Source organism: Aotus nancymaae, unplaced genomic scaffold, assembly GCF_030222135.1.
Source record: "Aotus nancymaae isolate 86718 unplaced genomic scaffold, 86718_ANA_hifiasm-v0.15.2.pri h1tg000131l, whole genome shotgun sequence".
Classification (NCBI taxonomy): domain Eukaryota; kingdom Metazoa; phylum Chordata; class Mammalia; order Primates; family Aotidae; genus Aotus; species Aotus nancymaae.
Window position 1 is genome coordinate 5,989,614 of NW_026988546.1, and position 23,596 is coordinate 6,013,209.

Here is a 23,596-nt window from a genome sequence, read left to right on the forward strand (position 1 = left end):
ATGAGTAATTTTTAATGAATCCACAGACATGTAGTTACTAGGTTTTTTTTTTTAATTTCCAAGCATTTAGGGAAATGAAATTCATTTCATAAGTAAATTTAATTCATTCCATATGAAAGATATGTGAAATTTAGTTCATTTCATATATAATATGAGATCAATAAAATATTCTCTATTTTTCCATATATACTGGAAATCATGTTAAGCACGAATTTTAAAATTGCTTTGAAATACTATAATCAGTTACATAGAAATGGATTTTGTGTAGCAATGCTCTATTCTTAGTTTCAGCAGTTTTTAGGATTTTGCTACAAAAAGAGAACTAAAGAGTGATTCAAAGCAGGACATTAGCCTTTGCTACAGACATTGTTGCATTCAAAATTCTATCTCACTTTAAGAAAATCAGGATAGTGAACCAAAGGTGTTTAATGGACCAGTGAGTGAATTTAACAGTGATATCACATTGATTTTTTTTTTCTGTTCCTCATTGCCTGAGAAGGATCTATCTACAAATTCTATTTCGATCGAGGCGCTCCACCAAGGGGAAGAAAAACATTACCACTGGCATTTTATTGATTGCACCAGTTGGTATACTTTGAACTTTTTCTTTCTTTGGAGCCTTAGCCATTTCTTTACTCCCAACAGGCATTCTCAAATTTCTTTTCTGTTATGTCTCAAAATAGAAATACTTGGAAATCCTCAAAAGAAAACAGAGACAAAAATTATTGTCCAAATCAGTTTATACATTTATCAAAACCACCTCCTTGAAATACATATAAACATAAAATAGACAATGCTACATCTATTATATACATAACATCTTCTTTAGTCAGTAGAAAAACTTCAGTGTTTAATATTTTTAAGAATGCAAGTCTGTTTTCTTATTCTCTATTCAAATAAATAATCTCACACATTAGCATTGCTTTCTCTGAAATAAATGTCTTCAGAGCTTTGGGGTACATCTGATATCTGAATCACAAATCGTTGTCCATCCTTTAGGGTTATGAGGGCTTCTTGTCCCATAGGAAGGCTGAGTTTAACTGCGCTGTCTGCGGCTTCATCTTCCAACAGCACCTGGATGAGCTGCAAGAGGGAAATGTTTAAAGGGAAAAGCCAAAAAGAGACAGTTATACTATTTCTTGCTGCAGGAACTACCATTTGAATTCTTCTACCAAGCCTGTGCTCCTACCCTGGGATGTAAAGGGGAAGTTCATGCATTTCTTCTTCTTCTTCTTTTTTTTTTTTTTGAGATGGAGTTTCACTCTTGTTGCCCTGGCTGGAGTGCCATGGCACCATCTCAGCTCACTGCAACCTGAGCCTCCCAGGTTCAAGCAATTCTCCTGCCTCAGCCTCCCAAGTAGCTGGGATTATAGGCATGTGCCACCATGCCCAGTAGAGACAGGGTTTTTAGTAGAGACAGGGTTTCACCATGTTGGCCAGGCTGGTTTCGAACTCCTGACGTCAGGTGATCCACCTGCCTCAGCCTCCCAAAGTGCTGGGATTACAGGCGTGAGCCACTGTGCCTGGCCCATGCATTTATTCTTACTAAGAGAACTCCTGATTTCTCAGGAAAACACTCAGGGTCTGGGGAGGACTCAGTGGGAGGCTTTGCAAGGCAGAGATGGTGCAGGGGTGGGGAGCTGATGGGCTCTCTTTAGGGAAAGGAAGAGGGCTCTGCAATTTGTGAGAAATGTCCTCGTGAGAGCAAACTAACACTCTTCCTTATCAGACACTGGAGAACAGACAGACACTGGAGAAAGCAGATGGGTCGTGAAAGTCAGGAGGGAGCCTATAAAAGGCACGCACGGTCTCCATGTGGCTGTAGCACCCGTCAATCTGGGAGTCTCCAGACGGGTACTAATCCCCACATTCTCAACAAGTCTCTGGAGCTGACATAGTCAGGTCAAATTCCCACACAGGCTCTCCTTCCCTCATTGTCAAATAAACCATTAAATGGGGGTGGGGAGGAACCTATGAAAACAGCAATCTGGTATTGGTTACTCAATTGGGACGGAAGAGATTCAAGAGGTGTGGAGGTTCTAAGTTAGCTGAAGCTCTCCTCAGCCACTTCAGCTGACCCAGCACATCTTTCTATCAGAGAATGGCAAATATACCATCCCTCCCTTAGCTCCGAGAAACTTGGAAGACTTGCAAATCTTTGGCCATGACTCCTTTAAAACCAACAGAAATGTATTTGCTTGGTCTGATTTCATCCATAAACCTCCTGTAAGCTAGTATACTTTGATAGAGATGTGTGCACGATTACTTCAAATGCAAGGATCATGAAAGTATGTCTCCCTCTTTCTCTAAATTCGACAAACACCATCACCATCCAATGAAAAGATGTTTTTCTTCTTTTTCAAAAAATTGTTTTCACCTTTACCTAGAGGTGAAGAGACACTTAAAAAAATCTTTTTCTTTTTCTCTTCTGTAATCCTGGAGTACATGACCCAAATTCATTATTTAATATCATTATAGTTTTTCACTTTGTTCTTAAACATGCATTGGCATCTGACTGTTTTGAACACCACTAGACTGTAGAAGAGGAACAGATGGATATGGCAATCCAGAATGCTGACTTCAGTTGTTACTGTAGGTGCAGGCCAGTGCTAAATTGTTCAGGGAATGAGGCTGCCACAGCTGTGCAGCCAAATGGGGTGTTAACTCATGGCAGATGAATGCAGATGGGACACACAGGGTGTGCTTTTTGTTGATGATGAGTGCAAGTGCTGAATAATGGATGCAACGAAAATCAGATGAGCGTAACTTTTTGGTGTGATTGTTTAAGTCATTATAGCTAATTCAGCAGGCATGAACGAACAGAAGCAGGTTTAATTAATCTCTAATGTGTATTACCTTGGATTGCCTGACATTCATCTGCTTGTATTGCTTAATTATGTAGTTCAATTAAGTATTTAATATCATCTCTATTGTTTCCACCCATTAAATATAGGTCAAACGTCATTGCAAGGAACTTCAGAGACGCTAAAAATTGGGCCAGGAGTGTTAAGGGAAAGTGCTCAGCTTAGGAGGCTGTGGTGGAGAAATAATCATGATGGCCAGTGGTTATTGGGTACTTACTATATGCTAGGAAACAGTCTAAGCATTTTACAACAATTAACTCATTTAAACCTCATAATGGCCCTATAGAATTAGACATGAGTATCTCCATAAGTTAAGCAATTTGTCCAAGGTTCTAGCTAATAAGTGGAAGACATAGAATTTGAATGCAGAAATGTATGTACCAGAATTGCCCTTATCAGACTTGAAGGTATTTTTAGTAATTAATCCCAAGCGACCAATTTTGGAATTAAAGCAGATGGTAGCATACGCTCTGGAAAAGAGAGAGAATGCTGAGAAGGACAGACTCGGAAGGAGCTGTGGAAGTGTAAATTCCTGTTCTCCCAGTGATTAGTGAGGTGACCTTGAGACAATTCCTCAACCCCTTCAAGTGCCTCAGTCATGCCAGCTGTAAAATGGGCTCGATGATAACACCTATTTCACTGAGATGAAAGATGCATTTAAACACTGGGCTCAGGGAGACTGTCAGCGTCTATCTTCACGCCTTCTAACTGTGACTGAAGAGGTAAAAGCTGATTCCTGGTTACTTTGCTGACTAAGAAGCATGTGTATACAATTTGACAAACATTATCCACTTGGCTGAACTTTTGTTTGGCTTCTGAACCTTCTCCGTCGCACACTTCCTTGTAAAATCCAGTTTTAGCCAGAACCCTGCTGAGTTACTTTAGCAAGAATGCCCCATCTCCATATCTGATCAGTTTCCTCATCCTCTGCCAGCTCCCAGGTGATGTCTGGTCACCCCAGCTGGCCAAACTTCTACAAGAATCCTGTTAGGTGGGTTTAGCCAGAATCCCCCTTACCCCTGACATTTCTTCTTAGTAAGTTCCCATCCACTGACCCACACCTGGCTCCTAGGCTATACATTCCACACCCACACACCCCCATCCCTGCTGTTCTCAGAGTTAAGCCCAGTCTCCCTCCCCCACTGCAAAAGCCCTATGGAGATGGTACTGAATAAAGCCTTCCTTATGGTGCTTTAACAAGTGTCACTGAAAGGTTTTTTTTTTCCTTTAACAAGTTGTCATGCTACACTCTGACCTCTCGCCCCAGATGGTGAGTGCAAAGAGTTGCTCACTTGGAGCTGGACACTGCAGCCCAGCACGAATGCTGGTCCTGCTAGGGCTCTACAGAATACCCTGGAGAACACTCAGGTGCTTGACACTGGCGGCCCTTGGAGGGCTCTGCCACCAGGTACAGCAGCAGGGAGAGCCATTCTCCTGGGCACAGCCTAGGAAAGCCATCGCCTCTTCAGATCTAACTGGGTCTTATTTCTGCGAACTTTCTGAAAACACATGCTTCCTGAAAGCACCTTAGCTGCCGCCATCTAAGGAGGCCCAGCTCTCATCAGCAACCCCAAGTTGGGGTCAGTGTTTCACTATTGCATGCTTCATTGATCATGTCTGCTTTTTTACGTGGACACTCATGGAGGAGGTTTACAGACACACATCTGAATCTACCTCACAGAGAGCACTGAATGCAGCTGGATATGTGACTTACTATCTCAAGGTGAGAAAACAAAGACCAAGTGCAGATAGAGAACTGATAAACCTGAGAGATGCATTTCCCTGGCTCCTGCTTTTTTTTTTTCTTTTTTTGTCTATGGAGGTGTCTTGTCCAAGCATTGCTCAATAACAGTGTGTGCAGGATCTCTGCAATTGGAAAACTCAGAATGAGAGTTTGCTTAGGAAAGAAAGCGTCCTGGAAGGTTTCTATTATTCTGCGAACTCTAAGGCATGAAGAGTTTTAGGCTATGACTCACTGCCACAGCCGAGACCACTATTAACCTGCTTCAGGTTGAATGTTTGCACCTGCTTCAATTTCCTACTAAGCACAACTCATCTGCGCAAGAGGGGAATTTGTCATAAAAAGAAGACAATGGATAGTGGCTAAACATCAAATGTGCAGAGAAATTAGTCCTAAGACAACTGCTGTCAGTTTTTCCTTTTTTAACCAGTCCACTCCCTGCTCCTCCATGGAGGCACTGCAGTCATTCCTCCATCAGTCCAACTTTGCTTCGTGGCACTGAGGTCCATGTCCAACCTCTCTAACCTGGGTCCTGCACTCCTCAGGGCATAAACCAACCTCCTGTCTAGGATTGTGGGTGAAGAATGGACTTGAGATCAGGCAGGCTGGGGCTCCAATCTCTGTTCTACTATTTCCTTGCTGTGTGACTTTGTGCAAGTCACTCAGCTTCTCTGAGCCTCAGTTTCCTCATCAATCGAATGAGAATGACAAGAACAAATATTCTACAGGATCGTATGGCTTCAAAATAACATACATAAGGGCTATATAGTAGGTATTAGGTAAATAGGTAAAACTTTTATGTTTATATCTTTCAACAGGTATCCCAATTTAATCTTTTCAAAAGCCTCTGTTCAGACTATTCAATGCTTCCTTTTTTTTAAACACTAGAGGTATTTTCAGTGCATGCCACTCAGAGGTTGGCGGTGTGCTATTGCTGAGTTAATCTCGCCCAGCCAGGTATGCTCTGAGAAGGCAAGAAAGACCCAGGCCATCCAGATGGTCCACACTTCTAATCGTGCCAGGCACTTATTAATGAACCACAAACCTGAGCGACCAGTAATCTACAGGTAGTGAATTATACTCACCACTGGCAAAATCACCTAGGGCAAAGATGATTGTGAAATCCTTTATCATTGTTTGGACAATGTGATCTTGAGGGTTTTCCTAACCGCCTATGGCTCTTACTTCCCTTGAAACAGCTGTGTGGAAGGGGGTCCTGGTGTCCCTACCTTATTGCCTGTGGCAGTGTCCACCAGGAAGCCCAGGATCCTGAGGACCACGTTGCTCACACCCATGAGATATCGGCCTTGGCCCATGTGTGTCAGCATCACCTCCAGTGGCTCCACGCTGGGGCTGGCACACGCCTGGGACAGTGAGGAATTCAGAGGGTGGAAAAGTGCCTGGTCTGGCTGGCTGAGAGTCGGGTCATCTGGTAGCATTTCCTTGACATTCCCCATGTCCTCCTCTTCCTCCTCTAGGCATGACTGAAGTATATGAATCACATATTCCAAAAGCAGCAAGTGAAACAGATGCCAGGAGCCTACATTTAGATAATAACCAAAAATGAATACATTTGATAGACAGACAGTAAACAAATCACTATGAAACTAACAACTTTTCCGTGGCTCACACCTGTGTACCTGAGCCTCATTCCAATAGCTGACCCTGAAGGGGCCTGGGCCTCTTATGCAGCGTCCATAAGTAGGGGACCCCTGGCACGGCAGCTTTTGGACGGAAAGGACTGAGAGCTAAATACCCTAAGCCATGAAAAGGAACTTAGAACCCATCCAGTGTGAGATGGGAGGAAAACAAACCCTACAGGGACCTGAGTGCTGCTCCCAGAGCTGGAGAGGGTGCCCCTCGGCCTCACCATGCCCCATGTATGACACACAGGAACGTCCAGAAGGGGTGGGAGGAAATGGGGGCAGCGTGCAGAAGGGGCCCTGCTGCTGTTTTGTGGTGCTTGAAACGTAGTGCCTTGCCCCTCCAGCTGACCCTGTGGCTGCAGCTCTTTGCGTGGGAAGTGGGTAAGGAAGCCAGCTAGGGCTCCACCTGTGAGAGGCACCCTCTCAGGTGGGGCTGCAGGTGCTGTCATTGGAGAGACAGGAGGGTATGTGACTTAGCTAAATGCCCCAAATCCCAAGGCCTTTGCTCTCCCAGAAAGGAAAACAATCATTAATGTTTGCCTTAGAAACAGAAGGGGAAATCTTGCCTATTGCAATTGTTAGAACATAAGTTTTAAATAAAGGTAAAACCATGACTCTTCTACAGATATGGAATGGACAAATCAAAGGTTTTATTTAACTCATTAATTAAATGATGTATTACATCTTACTGTTACCTCAGTAAGATGTTGCCACTGGTTCACAAGAGAATTCAAAGTACTAAATATATACTAAGACAGAAAAGAACGCTCTGACAAATAGATGCAAAAGGGTTCTGTCCTCAGGGCAGTATCAATCACAACCACCTGACACAACTAGCTTGTATTTCTGTGGGTGAGGGTCACCTGCATTATCAGTTTGCTGCAACTTACAGAGCTGTAAAATTAACTCAAAGACAATGGAAGGCAGAGAGAACCCAGAAGGCTGTGCCAACCCTTTGTCCATTTCAAAGCCTTTTGTTCATTTCAAGTAATCTTTCATCCATTTCAAAAGCCCTTCACAGTTTTTTCCCTGAGTAATGTTCTATTCCTTCACGGATCTGGGTGAGAGATAACTGCACCTGCGGAAGGCATGACCTTGCCTGAGATGAACTTGGCAACATCATCTGGACTATTTAACCTTGGAAAATCATAGTCCAAGTCTTGAAACCACTGTTCAAACTACTGATGTGAATACACTGATTTCATATGGAGGTACAGAGAAGGTAGACTGGAAAAAGTAACAACTACAGACTAGATTTCTTTTCTTTTTTTGACACAGAGTCAGGCTCTATCGCCCAGGCTGGAGTACAGTGGCACAATCTCTGCTTACTGCAACCTCTGCTGCCCTGACTCAAGTGATCCTCCCACCTTAGCCTCCCAAGTAGCTGGGAGTATTGGGCAACCACACCTGGCTAATTTTTGGATTTTTTTTTTTGTAGTGATGAAGTTTCACCATGTTGCTCAGGCTGGTCTCAAACTCCTGGGCCCAAGAGATCTACACACTTGAGTCTCCCAAAGTGTTGGGATTATAGGCGTGAGCCACCACACCCAGCTCAGGGCTTGATTTTTTTCCATGATGCACGTGAACTCTGCTCTGGAAGAGCATGAGCATAAAGCACAGTCAGTTTGGACTTCATTAAAGGGAAGAGTCCCACTATAAGTGAGTGTCACTTATATGGCAGCTGACAGCAGCAGCCCTCATGAGCTCCAGGGTGTCTGCAGAACTGGTCTAGAATAGGGCTTGCTTTCTCTTCCTTCTTGCCTACTTGCTGTGAGGGCATCTGGCAGCTCTCTGTGCAGGGATCACTTGCCAGTGGAGACTATCTTTCCACTGCTATATGCCAAGTGCCCAGGAAAGGGCCTGGAAAGCAAGAAATACCTTTCAAAAGAATGATCCATTTCACAAAGTTGGTGGGCTGAGTGGTGAACTTCCCTTACTATAACCCCCCCCTTTTTTTTTTGAGGTGGAGTTTCACCCTTGTCACCCAGGCTGGAGTCCAATGGTGCGATCTTGGTTCACCGCAACCTCCGCCTCCTGGGTTCAAGCGATTGTCCTGCCTCAGGCTCCAGAGTAGCTGGGATTACGGGTGCCTGCCACCACACCCAGCCTGCCACCATTTTGTATTTTTTTTTTTTGAGACAGAGTCTCACTCTGTAACCAGGTGCAAGGCTGGAGTGCAGTGGTATGATCTCGGCTCACTGCAACCTCTGCCTCCTGGGTTCAAGCAATTCTCCTGCCTCAGCATCCCAAGTAGCAGGGACTACAGGTGTGCGCCACCAAGCCCAGCTAATTTTTGTATTTTTGGTAGACACAGGGTTTCATCATGTTGGCCAGGATGGTGTTGATCTCTTAACCTCGTGATCTGCCTGCCTCAGCCTCCCAGATTTTTGTATTTTTAGTAGAGACAGAGTTTTACTGTTAGGTCTGGCTGGTCTCAAACTCCTGACCTCAGATGATCCACCCGCCTTGACCTCTTAAAGTGCTGGGATTACAGGCATTAGCCACAGCCATCCTCCCCTACAACCCTTTTTATAAGGCAACTGCATCAAAGATGTAACCTTCCCCAACAGAGGAAGATCAATGATTTGACCAGGAAGTTTGCAAAATGATTATTACTTCACTCTTTCTGTAATCTGCATACAATGGCAACCTAATCGTTATTCCTGAGAGTTAAGTATGGGTGCTCCAAAGAACCCATTTTTTTCCTCTATCTCAGTTGTCTCTCTCAGTGCTTTTTTTCAAAATGTCACAAAGCTCATAATTCAGTAACAAGGGGAGCCTTCCTGTGTGTCTAACGCTGATGAAACAGGAAGGAAAAGCATAGTCCATCTATTTGACAGCCTATCACACTGACGTTAAAAATAAAAATGACTATGGTGTTGTATGGTTTGCTGTATCTTAGATTTTACATAAAAAAGTTAAAAGAAGATGTTTGATTCTACATAGCAATATGCAAAATACTTATTCTATAATGACATTTTTAAAAGGTAGAATACAAGATATTTTTGAAATCTCTGACTCACCAAAACTATCTCTGTGGCAGAGGGTCATGGCTTTGCTCACAGCAGTGAGAAGAAGATTCCATCTCAGCTGGAAGCTGGCGGCCAATTTGATAAACTCTTCTTTGCTTCTGCTTGGCTATTAAGTTTTTGTGAGAAAAAAGGCTGCAGTTTATGATAAAATCAAGAAGCATAGTATGATTTCAAATGCACACATTTGTCATGCACACGCATTTTTAAAGAGCCTAAGAAGAGAAAGTCGAAATAACAAGAGTGGAAACTGAGGCAGTGGGGCCAATGTCTGGTCTTTCTCCATCTTCCATGGAGATGGTTCCAGGGCAGAGCCCTTTAAAGTTGGTGAAGAGAAGGAGGGAGGGATGTGGAAAATTGGCTTGCTTTTTGTCTTAAAATCACCATGCAATTTTTTTATTTTTTTGAACACATGGCCTTCCTGTTGCCCAGGCTGGAGTGCAGTAGTACGATCTTGGCCCACTGCAGCCTCAAACTCCTGGGCTTAAGACATCCTCCCACTTGAGCCTCCTGGGACTACAGGCATGCACCACTGCCCATGACTCATTTAATTTTCGGGGGGAGGTGGGGTAGAGATAAAGGTCTCACTGTGTTGCTCAAGCTGTTCTTGAACTTCTGGGCTCAAGTGATCCTCCTGCCTCGGCCTCCCGAAGACACTGGGATTAGAGGTATAAGCCACCATGCCCAGCACTATTCAGTTTTAGAAAAAGAGCTCACTTGTGATGTGTGACACAGAAACACTGTAGGGACAGCCTCACTGAAGTCCGCTTGGGAAGGGCCATCGAGAGGGGTGGGGGCTGTTTTATTCTTGCACTTCTGCATGTCTAATCTGATTGTGTAAAGGGGGCACAGAATCCCATAATGATGAAAAGTAGAGGTGCCTATTTGGAAAAGCTGGTCGTCATGCTTGCTGTGTAAGCGATCTCCAGACTGGAAATTCCCAGCCCCTGCATCCAGTGGAACCAAGGTCATCTGACAGCCTCATTGGCACTAACCTGGGTACCAATAAGATGCCGCTGCATGCAGACTAAGAAGTTCCCTCTACCCAGACAGAGAGCAGCCTTGGGCCACACTTGAAGCCAACTGTAAGCCATAAGTCATGGATTTCAAATGCGTCTGTTGATAGGCATGCTCCAAGCCTCTTCTCAAACTCACTCACATGCCTGTGGACCAACCACAGCTCCACCACATGTCTTTGAGGAAGAGATGGAGAGGCTGGCTAGGAACAAAGAAATGCTCTTTCTTGTCATTGCTTCTTTTCCCTTCTGCCCCAGCGAAACCCTTGGCACACCAGAAAGTGGCCCTGAGCTTCAGGGGACATGAGGTCCTTTCGGTAGCAGCATCCTCCTCAGTGTTTCTCACTATCTGAGATGAACTCTTGGGAGGAGCCCCTTCCCATCGGTGTTCAGCAGAGGATTTTACACCGAAGGGACAATGTGAGTACAAAACCACAGGGATCTGGCCGGGCACGGTGGCTCACGCCTGTATTCTCAGCACTTTGGGAGGCTGAGGCAGGCGGATCCTTTGAGGTCTGAAGTTCTAGACCAGTCTGGCCAACCTGGCAAAACCCTGTCTCTACTAAAAATACAAAAATTAGCCAGGCGGGGAGGCTGGCACCTGTAATCCCAGCCACTCAGGAGGCTAAGGCAGGAGAATCACTTGAACCCCGGAGGCAGAGGTTGCAGTGAGCCGAGATCCTGCCACTGCACTCCAACCTGGGTGACAGAGCGGGACTCCATCTCAATAAATAAATAAATAAATAAATAAATAAATAAATAAATAAACCAACCCACAGGGATACTTCCTAAAAGTATCGAGGAATACAGCTCTGAGTGACCAGGGCTCTCTCTGCACAAACATTTGAAAGTCAGCCATAAACACCATTGAGGGTTCTTCCCATCACCTCTAGTGCAGCACTTCATGTCCCCGGACATAGAAGCTCCTCCAGGACCCAAACTGCCCTCTGCTCGCTGACTGCCAGATGCTAGCTGAAGCCATGGGGCATCTCTGACAAGCCCAAGGGTGTGCATCTTAACAGTCTGAGCATTTGATTGACAATAATCTGGTGTGTAAAAATCAGTTCAGCTATTTTACAAAAAAAGGCCTTCAAAGACATGCAGTTGCAAAAACGCCATTTTTCTAACATGCCTCCTTTGTGAGGGCTGAAGTTGCAATGATGGACTTGGGAAACACAGCACTTTGTGGTTTATGATGTAGGACGGCAGGGTTGGTGGTGATGATCTCAGTGGGTTCATCTGGTTAAAGCTGGAGGCTGAGCTCCAGTTTCCACGTAAGGAACAGACAGTGGACAGCTATCTGTGAGGATGCACAATACAAGCCTTCAGCTAGCGAATGAATAAATGTCTCAATAGCCATCCAGCTCTGGACATGGTCACTGCTGTTATAAATAAGCTTTGCCTGAGATCAACAGGAGGAATAAAAACCATACAGAATCTGGGATAATTATTTTCAAGAAGCAAATAAGACCAGACACCTGCCAAAGGTTGGAACTGGCTTTTGAGCTCTTTCCTGAGGATTTTTCTGGTTCATATCTAGGAGGTTTAAGATCCTAAAGCCCCTTCAGTCCTCTTGGTCTCGATTGTTATTTCTCCCCTTTCTTCTCAACTGAGCGGTGAGACATACAGACAAGGCCAGGCAGATGGCACAAGGAACTGGCTGCAACGTGGCCAGAAGCTTAAAGACATAGCCCCAAGCCACACGCCCAGCCCCAGGCCCTTGGAGTCTTCCTTCTCTCCACCAGTGTGGAGTGCTCCTTCCTCCCTAGGTAGGCTCACTGCTGCTCTTGAATGCCCGATTCCCCCTCTCAGCTTATTTTAATCCTACACATGCTTCGTATCCCAGTTTTAAGTCCTACCTTCTCTTCAAGGCCTTTCCCAAGCACTTCAGCCTTGGCAAGCACAGTGTCTCAAGAGGTGGGGCCTGGGCTGCCTCATTCCCTCTAGGTGTTTTTTGTTTGTTTTTAGATGGAGTCTTGCTTTCATTGCCCAGGTTGGAGTGCAGTGGCTCTCGGCTCACTGCAGCCTCTGCCTCCCGGATTCAAACGATTCTCCTGCTTCAGCCTCCTGAGTGGCTGGGACTACAGGCATGCATCACCACGCCCAGCTAATTTTTTTTGTATTTTTAGTAAAGACGGGATTTCACCATGTTTGCCAGGCTGGTCTCGAACGCCTGACCTCATGTGATACCCCCACCTTGGCCTCCCAAAGTGCTGGGATTACAGGCATAAGCCACCGTGACTGGCCTCCCTCTAGGTTTTAACCCATAGCCCCTAGCTCTCCCCACCTGCCCTGGGTCCAGGGAACGAGGGACCGTGGCTTCTCTCGTGACATTCTCAGCTCTCCACAGGTGATTCCCCCAACAGAGGATGATGAAAATCAAGCCCAGGATGCCACTGAAGCAAATCCCAAGAGCCACATTGGTGAGAACGACCAAACCTGCCCATATCCACAACCAAGCCATCTTTGGGCTTTTGAAATCAAGCCAGATACTTTACTGGAACATATGTGCAAAACATGCAGACAAGCGTTGCTCTCCCCCCAAAAACAGACAGAACCCCTCCTCCTCTTCCACACTCCCATTGGTGCAATACACACCTGTACACCCACTCACCCACTTACACACACACACTGCACATGCTCACGCTCACCCACTCACCTGTACACCATGCTCACCACACCCACAGACACACATGCTCACACACACACTGACACACATGCTCACGCAGGCTTGCCCCCCACACGCATGCACGCAAACATATGCATACACACACACTTGTGTGATGTGCTCCCCCAAGCCCCCATTCTCCTCTTTACTACAGAGTTCAGTGCTACCCCCTGCCCTCACACCCAGGCCACCCTTGACACCTTTCTGACCAGAGCCTAAGAAACCTCTTTTCCATCCCCTAGGCAATGGGCACTCATTTATCTAGAATGGTCAACATGCTTTTTTTAAAAATTTAAAGTCACAGTTTCCTACCTGGAACACAAATGCTTGGAGATGTGAAGACAGACAGCTGAGGAATACACTGAGATCTGTTGATATTCCCAGCAAAGAAATTAAGTTTCTTAAACCTACAAAGTTACAAAATAAACAAACCAAAAGATTGCATGCACCAGAGCAGAATTTCTCTGTAGGTGTTTTTGTATTGGGTAACTTAGGGAACATCACTGAACAATAGCTCAAAGGGACTCCCCAGGGCCTCATGTTCATTGTGAACACAGAGGATGTCCTGAGGCTGGCTTTGTCACCTCTGCGGTCATCTATTCAGGGTTACATGGACATGCCTGTTGTGAGCCATCTCTGCCACTTGTTGAAATAGAAATATTTTGAAACCATAACTACACCTTGCGATTATCCAGACCTTGTCTTCAGATGAGCTCACTGCACGTACAGACGTGACCTCACCTATCCTTGCCGTCTTCGTAAAAGGGCTGGTTTATTAATGTCATTTAAGTGATGGCAGACATCAAAGCTGCTGAGAGAGGGTGAACGCCTCGCCTGGGGTTATGCACTCAGTGAGGTGGAGCCTGGTGTGAGGTCAGGTCTTGGGTCCTCCACCTGCACAGGTAGCACTGACAGAGAAAGAACGGCCGTTGGCCTTGCCAGCTTTTTGAGTGCTTCTGCATACCAAACAGAGTTTGGAACACTGAGTCCATTGCAGTGGCCCCCACCTAAGGCTTGGGAGAGGTGCACTTGGACTTGGAATTGGAAGCATTTGCCTGCAGGTATCAGCAGCGGCTGTCAGTCTCCTGTCAGTCTCCTATCTCCCTGCAGAACTACATCTTCCTGTTGGGACTCACGAAGATGCCAGTAGGAGCACAGGATCCCTGGCCAGACCAGCGTGCAGTCTGGAAGGCACCTGGTGGTAGGCGGGGGCGGGGGTCTCATGCCCTCTTGGAATTCCCTGGGCTCCAGCTGGGGGCAAGAACAGGGTTTGGTGAGTAGTGCCTTGGGAACAGGGACCTTTTGGGTTCCTACTAATAAGAACTGCAGAATTACTAATCAGAATTAGTAATTCTACTAACAGCTCTGAAGCCTGCTGGATTAGGTGTTAACCTTTTAGCTGCTGGATTGGTGGGGAAAAAAGTGCCTTATGGGAGGATCTGGGATCGGCGTCAGCCAGGGGACACTATCAAGAGACAGAATGGTGGAGGGGAGCAGGCAGAGGTCGAGGTCATTCACCAATAGGGACATATTTTAATAACTGGCACAGCCCTACCAAAGCCAGGCCTGCTTCCAGGTGAAAGAAAGAGGGTGGGCTAATTTTTAGGTGGTACTTTTGTGTACTCCCGAATCTTGTATCCATCAAGTCACAAAACACTGAAGTGCTCCTGTGGGCCAGTGCAATGCTGGGTGGCCCAGGGTGAATAACACACAGCCGACAGCCTGAAGGAGCTCACGAGAGCTGGGCAGACAGCTACAGACACAGCCGAGAGTACTAGCAAGGCGTTATGCCTACAGAGGGAGTGGCCATCTGACTTACCCAGGGCATCTGGTAGTGAGTGTTTGGAAAGGGCACACACAGGGGAGCCTGGCACCCTCTCTGTAGCCATCATAGGAGGGCCTAGAGATGCCCATAATCCATCATCAGTAACCATTCGGCAGCTCCCTGCCTCCCACGTCCTCCCTGAGTCTGGAGAGCTCCTTCTGCCGCTATGTTCACTTGCCAGGGACATAACAACACACACCAGCCAGCAACTTGAGCTCTTTAATGAAGGGGGATTTTTTTTTTCTTGAAAGACAATGACAATGATCAATAGCAAAGGGCAAGAATATCCACCTGTTTCCTATCACTTGTTTGGAAAGTAATGAAATATGGTGAAGGCACCATTGTTAAACTTCACATTGCAAGTAAAAGAGTGGTGGGAGAATGTAGCAAGTCAGACATCTAGCTCAAGGCAATTCAGGCATGATTGAGGAGACGCAGGAGCCTGTGCACGTACAACACAGATGCAGAAACTAAACTTTTCCCCCACAGGAGATATTCTGGTGATACTGTCAAGCAGCAAGCACACTCATCTAGTCGTTCATTAGCTCAACTAGCAGGTATTAGCGCTGCTGCCCTGTCCGGCCCTGGGGTAGGTCCTGGGGGCACAGGGATAGCGCATTCCCTGGGGTGTTCATCACCCCACTACAGGAAGAGAAGTGTGAGCAGACAACTTAGAACATCAGAGTTATAAAGTTCTACCTCTATTAAGAAACTCATGAGTTAACCATGGCCATGCTAGACCCAAATCTATGCCCGCCGTGCCAATAAAGCAAGCTGCAGAAGGAAGATTACATTTCATCTCTGGGTTGTTCTCCAGCTCATCTGTGCCGCTCCAGTCACTTGCCAGGGCTTTCTTAGAAGTAGCCAAAGTGTCTTGATTGATGATGGCCTGCAGATCCGACTTCAGAACACTGACTTGCCTCTTACTTTTCAATACCATTCTCATAATCTAAAGACGATGGGGAGGCATGATACTTAATTCAATCTTGTCATTTTATTTTTGCCTAACTCTCCTCCTAATTGCCAAGACTTTTGTTGTGGGGAGAAAGAAACATTGATGCAGGTATTACCCATTAAAAATGAATCTTAACAATGAAAAGGTTAAAATTACACACATTCTAAAACTGCCCTTCTGAAAAGCAGCATTTAGAAAGAAGGCATCTCCAGATCGATGCATTCAGGGCTATCTGGGCATGGCTGCTGCTGCTTCTCTGCACCCCACTTACCCCACGCCCAAATGGCTCTAGAGAGGGAGCCCGTGGATTGGGCCTCTGTGAGGAAGGTGTAGGTAGAGACTGCACCGATCCTGAGGGCGTGGCTGCGGGATTCAGAAGCTGGCTGTCCCTTCCTCGTGGGAGCCTTGGCCATGAGGAATTTAGCCTCTGGGAGGTGATATCCTTAGCTGTCAAATGGGGACAATCTAGTCCCCGACCCTGTCTGACTGCCTGGGATGCACTTAGTGGTCCTCACAGCAGTCCTGGGAGAAGGCACGAGTTACCCCTCCCTTTCACAGAGGAGGACACCGAGGGCTCTTAGGGTATGAAGTAACTTTCCTGAGGGGCAGTAAGTGGGAAGATAAGACTCAGAGCAGGGGTTGGCTCCAGAACCCATGCTTGTTGCTCTGCGTGGGTTGAGTGGAAGAGCACGCTCCAGGGTCATTGCCAGACCAACCGAGTCAGGACTGTGAGAGCCTTGGAGAACAGGACCGGCCGTGAGGACTGCAGTGGCAGAGTCTGGAGAGGGGTCTGTGCTGGGAGGTTGGAGCCCAGCACCGGGTCACGGAAGCCCCAGCTGGGCTCCTCCCAGAGGAGACTGATTTGGAACAGAGTGACAGTCCCCAGGCTCTGTCCCAATAGGGCACTTGCAGGACTCGAGAGGGAACTCCTGGTGGCCCACGAGCCGTGTGCCAGCATCATGAGTGTTTTCTTCAGCCCTTCTCAACCTTTCTCTAAATTGCCCCAGGAGTGAAAAGGTCAGAGCTGAAGTAACTGGTGTCCTGGCAACACCGAGTCCACAGGGCCACACACACAGGTGAAGAATGTGTTTCTCTGTCTTTCATAGGTTCTGCTACAAGGCACTGTTATCTCTGACACTGGCACCTCTGTGTGGGGCCTCTCTCAGGCACCTTTTATTTTTATTTTTTTATTTTTTTGAGATGGAATCTCATTCTGTTGTCTAGGCTGGAGTATAGTGGCACAATCTTAGCTCACTGCAACGTCCACTTCCCAGGTTCAAGAGATTCTCCTACCTCAGCCTCCAGTGTAGCTGGGACTACAGGCACGTGCCACCATGCTCAGCTAGTTTTTATATTTTTAAATTTCTTTTTGATAGAGACAAAGTTTTGCCCTGTTGGCCACGCTGGTCTCGAACTCCTGACCTTAAGTAATCTGCCTATCAGCCTCCCAAAGTTCTGGGATTACAGGTGTAAACCCCCCATGCCTGACCATCAGGCATCTTTTAAATGTTGACCTGCTTTCCCTCCTGCCCTGAGAGGCCAGGAGCTTGGAGCCTTCCTGAGGAGGGGCGGAGAGGGGGCAGGCTTCTAGCTTTGAGTCACAGGGGCCACCTGGACTCTCCTGCCAGTGACCAGGCAAGGCCACCCAGCCTGCCCTCTGCCTTGCAGATGGATGGAGTGACCACCTGCTCTTAACAGGGACTTAGAGCTTTCACTTCTTTTCAGGAAACTGCTTTGTTCCCTCCTATCTACTTGGCTGAAACCTACCTTAGCCATGTTGGAAAGTTACGTCTTTCTTCTTAGTCTTTTGACAAATAGAGTAACTTCTGTTAAGAACAACACATATGGCTATTAATATAACTTCAAGTTCTCATGTGGGCAGTGGGGAAGCGGAGGTACATGTTTGGGGTAGGAAGGCACAGCTGGCTAAACTGCAACCTCCCCACCCACTGTCTGCCAGCCCTCTGAGTGGCTAGGAGTTCCTGGCAGGGGCCACTTAGCTGACATGTCCCCATGTGCCAGAAAAGTTAAGTAACCCCAGCATCTGACGTGACTGCTACTATGATCTGAATGTTTGTGTCCCACAACCCCAATTTCACATGCAGGCCCTGAACAGATAAATAGCCCAGTGGAAGCAGCATTCCGAGACTGCAGCCTGGCAGCCAGACGGAAGGGGAAAGCAGTCTAGAAACTCAACAGGGAGATGCTGTAATTCAGGTATGAGGCGTGAATGCCCTGGTGAATATGCACACCTAGAACCCCTTGACCTGCCAAAAGTCCATGTTATTATTCAGAAGAGAAATAGCTAAGAGGGATGTGGCTTAATCAGTGCACACATCCATCACCAGCACTAAAAGTCAGAAATCCTGAGCAGGTTGGGCCTTCCGGACTGTAGCTGAGCGCATGGGGCAGCACCTGAAAGCTACCACCCAGGATGGAATCAGATGCTTCATCTATGCTTACAGAATTTATTTATGTATTTATTTACTTTTAAGACAGAGTCTTGCTCTGTCACCCAGGCTCGAGTGCAGTGACATGATCATGGCTCACTGAAGCCTCAACCTCCTGGGCTCAAGTGATCCTCCTGCCTCAGTCTTCTGAGTAGCTAGGACCATAGCAGTGTGCCACCACACCCAGCTGATTTTTAAACCTTTTTTTTGTGTGCAGAGAAAGGATCTCACTACGTTGCCCAGGATGGTCTCAAACTCCTGGGCTCAAGCCATCCTCCTGCCTCAGCCTTCCAAAGCGCTGGGACTGCAGGCGTGAGCCACTGTGCTGGCCCTGAATTAATTTTTTTTCATTGAAACCTACCTTAGAGTTTGGAGATCTGTAAGCAGGCTGGAAAACCTTCCAGAGCATTAAGAAGCCACAGCTTAAATTTCTTACTAAATAGCCGCACAGATTTCAGGTACTGAATAGAAACTTCTTTCAAGAAGTCGTGAAGGAGAACGTCCTCAATTCCCTATAACGAAAGTATCAAGACACTATGATTCTACTGATGGTGCAGGTGTGACCAGAGCTCACCCATGCCACAGGGACAGGGCGTGTGTCAACAAGTCTGAGAGCCGGTCCCCACCCAGTCTGAGGGGGCAGCACCACGCAGCCCCGCCACTGTTTCTCTTGCAGGCCGTCAGGCTGGTGCAGCCACAATTGGAATTTTTTTCAAATGTTTTTAAAAGATTGATAACTGATTCAGATTAAACACACACACACACACACACACACACACACACACACACACTGCTGGCCAATACTAGGTGGGTCAAACCAAACGTATTTAAGGGCTGAACCCAGCTTCCAGTTTTCAATGTTTGTATTAAAAACTTGGAAGTACTAGGTGATTTTTTTTAAAAAAAATAATAAAAGGTAAGGCTTATGACTCGCTGAAGGAGAACACATTTTTAAACCAGAAAAGATACAGACCTGACCCTCCAAATACAATCACTTTAGAGATACAGCTTCAACCAAAGCAAAGCAAAACAAAACAAAAACCCTGAAGTTATGCCTATTACAAAGCAATTATTCCAATTAGTCATTTTAGAACGTCTTCTTTTACAGAAATTCCCAGAGAAAGAACATTGACTAGTTCGGACTTCACTGGTGTGAAACCATAGGTCGCTACGTGCATCGGCTTTTGGTTTCCACGAGCTAATTCACAAAAGAAAGCTGAGTGTTAGGCAGAGATCAAAGGGCTCCTGGTCCGCACACCCCACTATTCACTCCTCAGAGGACCATGGAGACGGCAGAGAGCTGGAGCTGTGGGTCCAAACCCAGCGTTTGCTGCCAATTTCTGCAACGGATATAACCCAGAGACTCACGCGTCCTCCTGCCTTGTACAGCTGGACGTCGTGGCACTTGAAGAGCTGGCACACGTCAGGCAATGACATCAGCATGACTGTGTCTTGCGGCCGAGACTTCCAGAAGGAAGTAAGCAAGTCCTCTACCTGGGGTAAGTAACAGAGAATATCGCCAAAACTCATTTTGCACCTCGCAAGACTAACGACCTCCCCCAGATACTTCCTTAGCCCCAGATGACAATGGGATGAGTTTTGTTCCAGTGCGTGTAAAGCTTTGCCCCGCAACTTTTCTAAGCTGTATTTTGGAAGAATTCTTTCCAGGAACCTGCCTGAGAGCGCCTGCGAGTTGGATGGGATAATATAGAACGTTATTAAAATTTTCTTAAGGCAGTTTCCAGAAGGGAAGCTGTTTCTGACCACAAGGGGGCTCCAGTTGACTATACTAGGATGGGGACTGGGCCATAGGGCACACGCAAGAGAGAATAAATGTTCGTTGACTGGCTGACTGACTGCCTCAATCATTTTTCAGCTCAGAGGAAGGTGTGATAGTACTTAATCTAAGAGACCTCCTCCTTGCCATCAGGTTAGAAGTCACCTAACGACTGTAGAAGAAAAGGGGACTGATGCAGCTCTACACAGGAGCCTTCTCTAAAGACTTATGTGGACAGTTTCATGGAGGATCAAAATGGCGGCTCCTCTTTTCTGTTTTTTCCCATGTTGACTCTTCAGTTTCCGTTCTTGAACCAGGTGGCCAATCTGCGTCGCAGCCAATAAAGACTCTTGCCTGTTTGGGATGTACTGCGAGGCATCACAGCTTTGTCTTACCTCCCTGGCTCTGGTGCTAAGACCTGCCAGTGACACCAGACAAGGCATTGGCCCCATGCGTAGGTCGTCAAGGAAGAAGTTAGAGTCAGCTTCTGAATCACATGGCCATAGGCCCTGATTTAAAATCCTGTTATCAAGTCTTCTAGAGAAGACTTCTCCAAAGAGACTCTGAAAAATACAATACAGGGTGTAGCAATCCCTTTTCTCTCAGGCTGGGAACCTTGGAGCATGGTGCTTTGGGGAAGGGGGTCTGAGTGGAGCCACCCCCACAAACCCATCTCTGCTCATCCCCCACCACAGGATGCCAAACCCTGTTGCGCCTGCCTCTGAAATATTTCTCCAGCCTGCCCCCATTTCTCTCTGATATCACTGTCACTGCCACAGATCCGACCCTTGTCGCTTCTCACCTCAACTGTGACAAAACCTCCTCACTGCCTTTCTGCCCCATGAAGGCCAAGCCCTGTTATCACTGCTCCCACATTGTCTTCTCAATGAGTCAGAGTTTTTCCTGGGGCATCTGACACCCTTTCTAGTATCAGCCTACTTTCCCACCTCCCCTCTGGCTTCTCTTCTTTAGAAATAATAAAATCTAGGCCAGGCACGGTGGCTCACGCCTGTAATTCCAGCACTTTGGGAGGCTGGGGCAGGCGGATCACCTGAGGTCAGGAGTTCGAGACCAGCCTGTCCAACATGTTGAAACCCCATCTCTACTAAAAATACAAAAAATTAGCCAGGCATAGTGGCGCACGCTTGTGGTCCCAGGTACTTGGGAGGCTGAGGCAGGAGAATCGCTTGAACTCAGGAGGTGGAGGTACAGTGAGCCGAGATCGCATCACCACACTCCAACCAGGGTGACAGAGCAAGACTCTGTCTCAGAAAAATAATAATAATAATAAAAAAATCTAGTCATAGTGGCCTTTTTGTCGTGCCCATAAACATCCTGCTGCCTTTACCTGTACCATGGGCTCTACCTGGAATCCTTCTCCTACCCCATTTTCTGTCTATTGCACCTCTGCCTTTCCTACTAGAGTCAGCAGCAACGTGGCCTGCTTTGGAAGCACTCCCTGGCCTTCTCTGTTACTCTTCTCTGGGACCCAGAACAGTCTAATCATACAACTATTCTAGAACTTTCCACATTGCATCTTATTTATTGGGTAATATTGTTCCTTTCATTACCAGACTACTAACTCTCAAGTCTTATGGAGAATACCTTTCTAGTCCCAGTAATGGCGTAGGTCACAGGATAGGAATTAAATAAGTATTTGTTGAGTAAGTGAAGAGGGAAAGGAATATGTCACATATGCAGTGTGGATAGATATTTATAACATTGCATCAACAGGACAGGGGGCATCCTGAAGGTATCTTGGTTTCGCCCTCACTAGAATGCTTTATGCCGAGTAGGTAGCAAATGAGCTCGTGCTGAATGAACGTTATCACCCAAAGTTGAAGTGCTTAGAATATACCAAAGCATCGGAAAAAACTCATTTGAATGTGCATTTTTTTTCTTGGATTTTTCATCTCACACTGCAAAAGATGAAATTCAGAACAGCTGAAAGGTTTATTCATGTTTTCCGCAGCAGATTCCAGGATAAAATCCAATCGTGACAATACCCATGCCAGATCACTCAGCTGCGAAGTCCTGCTCCATCTTCAGTTAGCGCGGATCAATAAAATGGCTCTTCAGCACCATTGAAGAGTCCAGGGTGAATTTTATTACTAATCCTTTATTCAAAATCAGCAGAATTTGGATCTAAAAAATAGTTGAATTTGTATTTAGAGCCTTAAGTTATTTGTACTAGCGACTTGGAGAATTTCCAACTGATTATACTGAATATCAATGTCACCTTCAAGAACTCAATAACTACAACATAAGTGCATAGCATATAAGCACTTCAGTGCCCCGGACATCTGTTGATGGGGTCTCTTCAAATAAAATGATTAATAATGACTCATAAATGCTTGTATTTTATAGATAAAACCCTACCCTGTCAAGTTCTTTATTCCTCACGTTGAGTAAAACGTCTCGACAATAGTTGCAGTATTCGTCAGCAAGGAAGGCCATCTAGAAAGAATGTGGAAAATTATTTAAGCTCGTGGGCCACTTCAAAAATGAGCTGATCCTCACAGACTTTTCTGAAGCTCTCAGAGGCTGCTCTTGTTGCAATCCTCATATGACAATAGCTGGGCTCTTCACTTGGACCACAGCATTTTGTCTGTTTGTTTCTATAAAGTAATGCAGACCTTCTAGGGTGATAGTTCATGTATGCCTTTCACTTCAGTGTTATCACTCATATTTGCAGATTTGTTCGACCACTACAAAGGCCACCAAACGTTGACATCTTTTTCTCTAAACTTCAATTTTCCCCCTCCATAATCCTCAGCCCTAATTTCTAGAAAATCTGTGTATCTGTTCCTTTTTTTGTCTTGGGGAAGAAGCAGTCCCAGGAGGACCCTTGCCATAGGATGTGATAGAGAGCCTTGAACTTCCTGAGCACCATCAAGCCAGGGAAGATTGCTGGTCCTCACTGTCCCATAAAGGCAAATAAAATTCCATGTGAAACAACCATGGCCACAGGCACAAAAGGAAGCTATTTACTGCCCTACGCATCACACAGCATGAAAGGATAAGCTCCCCACGAGTGTAAACCTACCGTTTTATAGGAGTGCTTCTTTGCCAGTTCTTGCTCCCAAAATGGACATCTCCTGAATTCAGACAAAGGGGATCCAACTGGGTCTGTCTTAATTGGTGAATGATCTTCACACTAAAATTCATTTTTGCAATGGATTATGTCTTTAAAGTAAAACACATTATTTTCTGGCATATAAATCATCTTATGATCTCACTACTCTAAGTTAATATTGTATATAACCTTTTAGCCACACCTCTGCACACATTACCGATTCCAGCAGCTTTCCCCTCGTATTTTATTCCAAATGCTGCTAATTGTCATCTGTAATTCTGTGAACAATGGCCATCAGGAAAGGGTTAGGATTTAATATATTACCCAAATGTATGACTCTTGGGGTCATCTATTTACAAATCCTGTATAGCAATGTATAATAATACTATTATCTATGAGTTATTTAATATCACATATACCTCTACAACCCTTGTCCATGTAATTGTTCCTTCTTCAAGTAAAATCATACCCTGTTTGGGTCATCCTGCCTATTTCATAACAACAGTTGGTTATAACAGAAATCTCAGGGCCATTGCCAACGAGGAAAAT

The 23,596-nt window shown here is 46.0% G+C and overlaps 1 protein-coding gene and 1 long non-coding RNA gene across 2 annotated transcripts; one reads left to right on the forward strand and one right to left on the reverse strand.

Annotated features, from left to right (window-relative positions):
- Positions 1-906: 906 nt before the first annotated feature.
- On the reverse strand, positions 907-15,729 carry RFX8 (regulatory factor X8). The gene is made up of 5 exons (XM_064371351.1): positions 15,582-15,729; positions 13,277-13,371; positions 9,275-9,389; positions 5,835-6,145; positions 907-1,083 (listed from the first exon to the last, which is right to left on the reverse strand). Exons 1-5 carry the CDS (start codon positions 15,727-15,729, stop codon positions 907-909), a joined length of 846 nt encoding a protein of 281 aa, XP_064227421.1.
- A 2,059-nt stretch (positions 15,730-17,788) lies between these two features.
- On the forward strand, positions 17,789-22,314 carry LOC135272792 (uncharacterized). The gene is made up of 3 exons (XR_010340755.1): positions 17,789-17,961; positions 19,303-19,693; positions 20,125-22,314. It is a non-coding gene; the product is annotated as an uncharacterized LOC135272792 (long non-coding RNA).
- Positions 22,315-23,596: the final 1,282 nt, after the last annotated feature.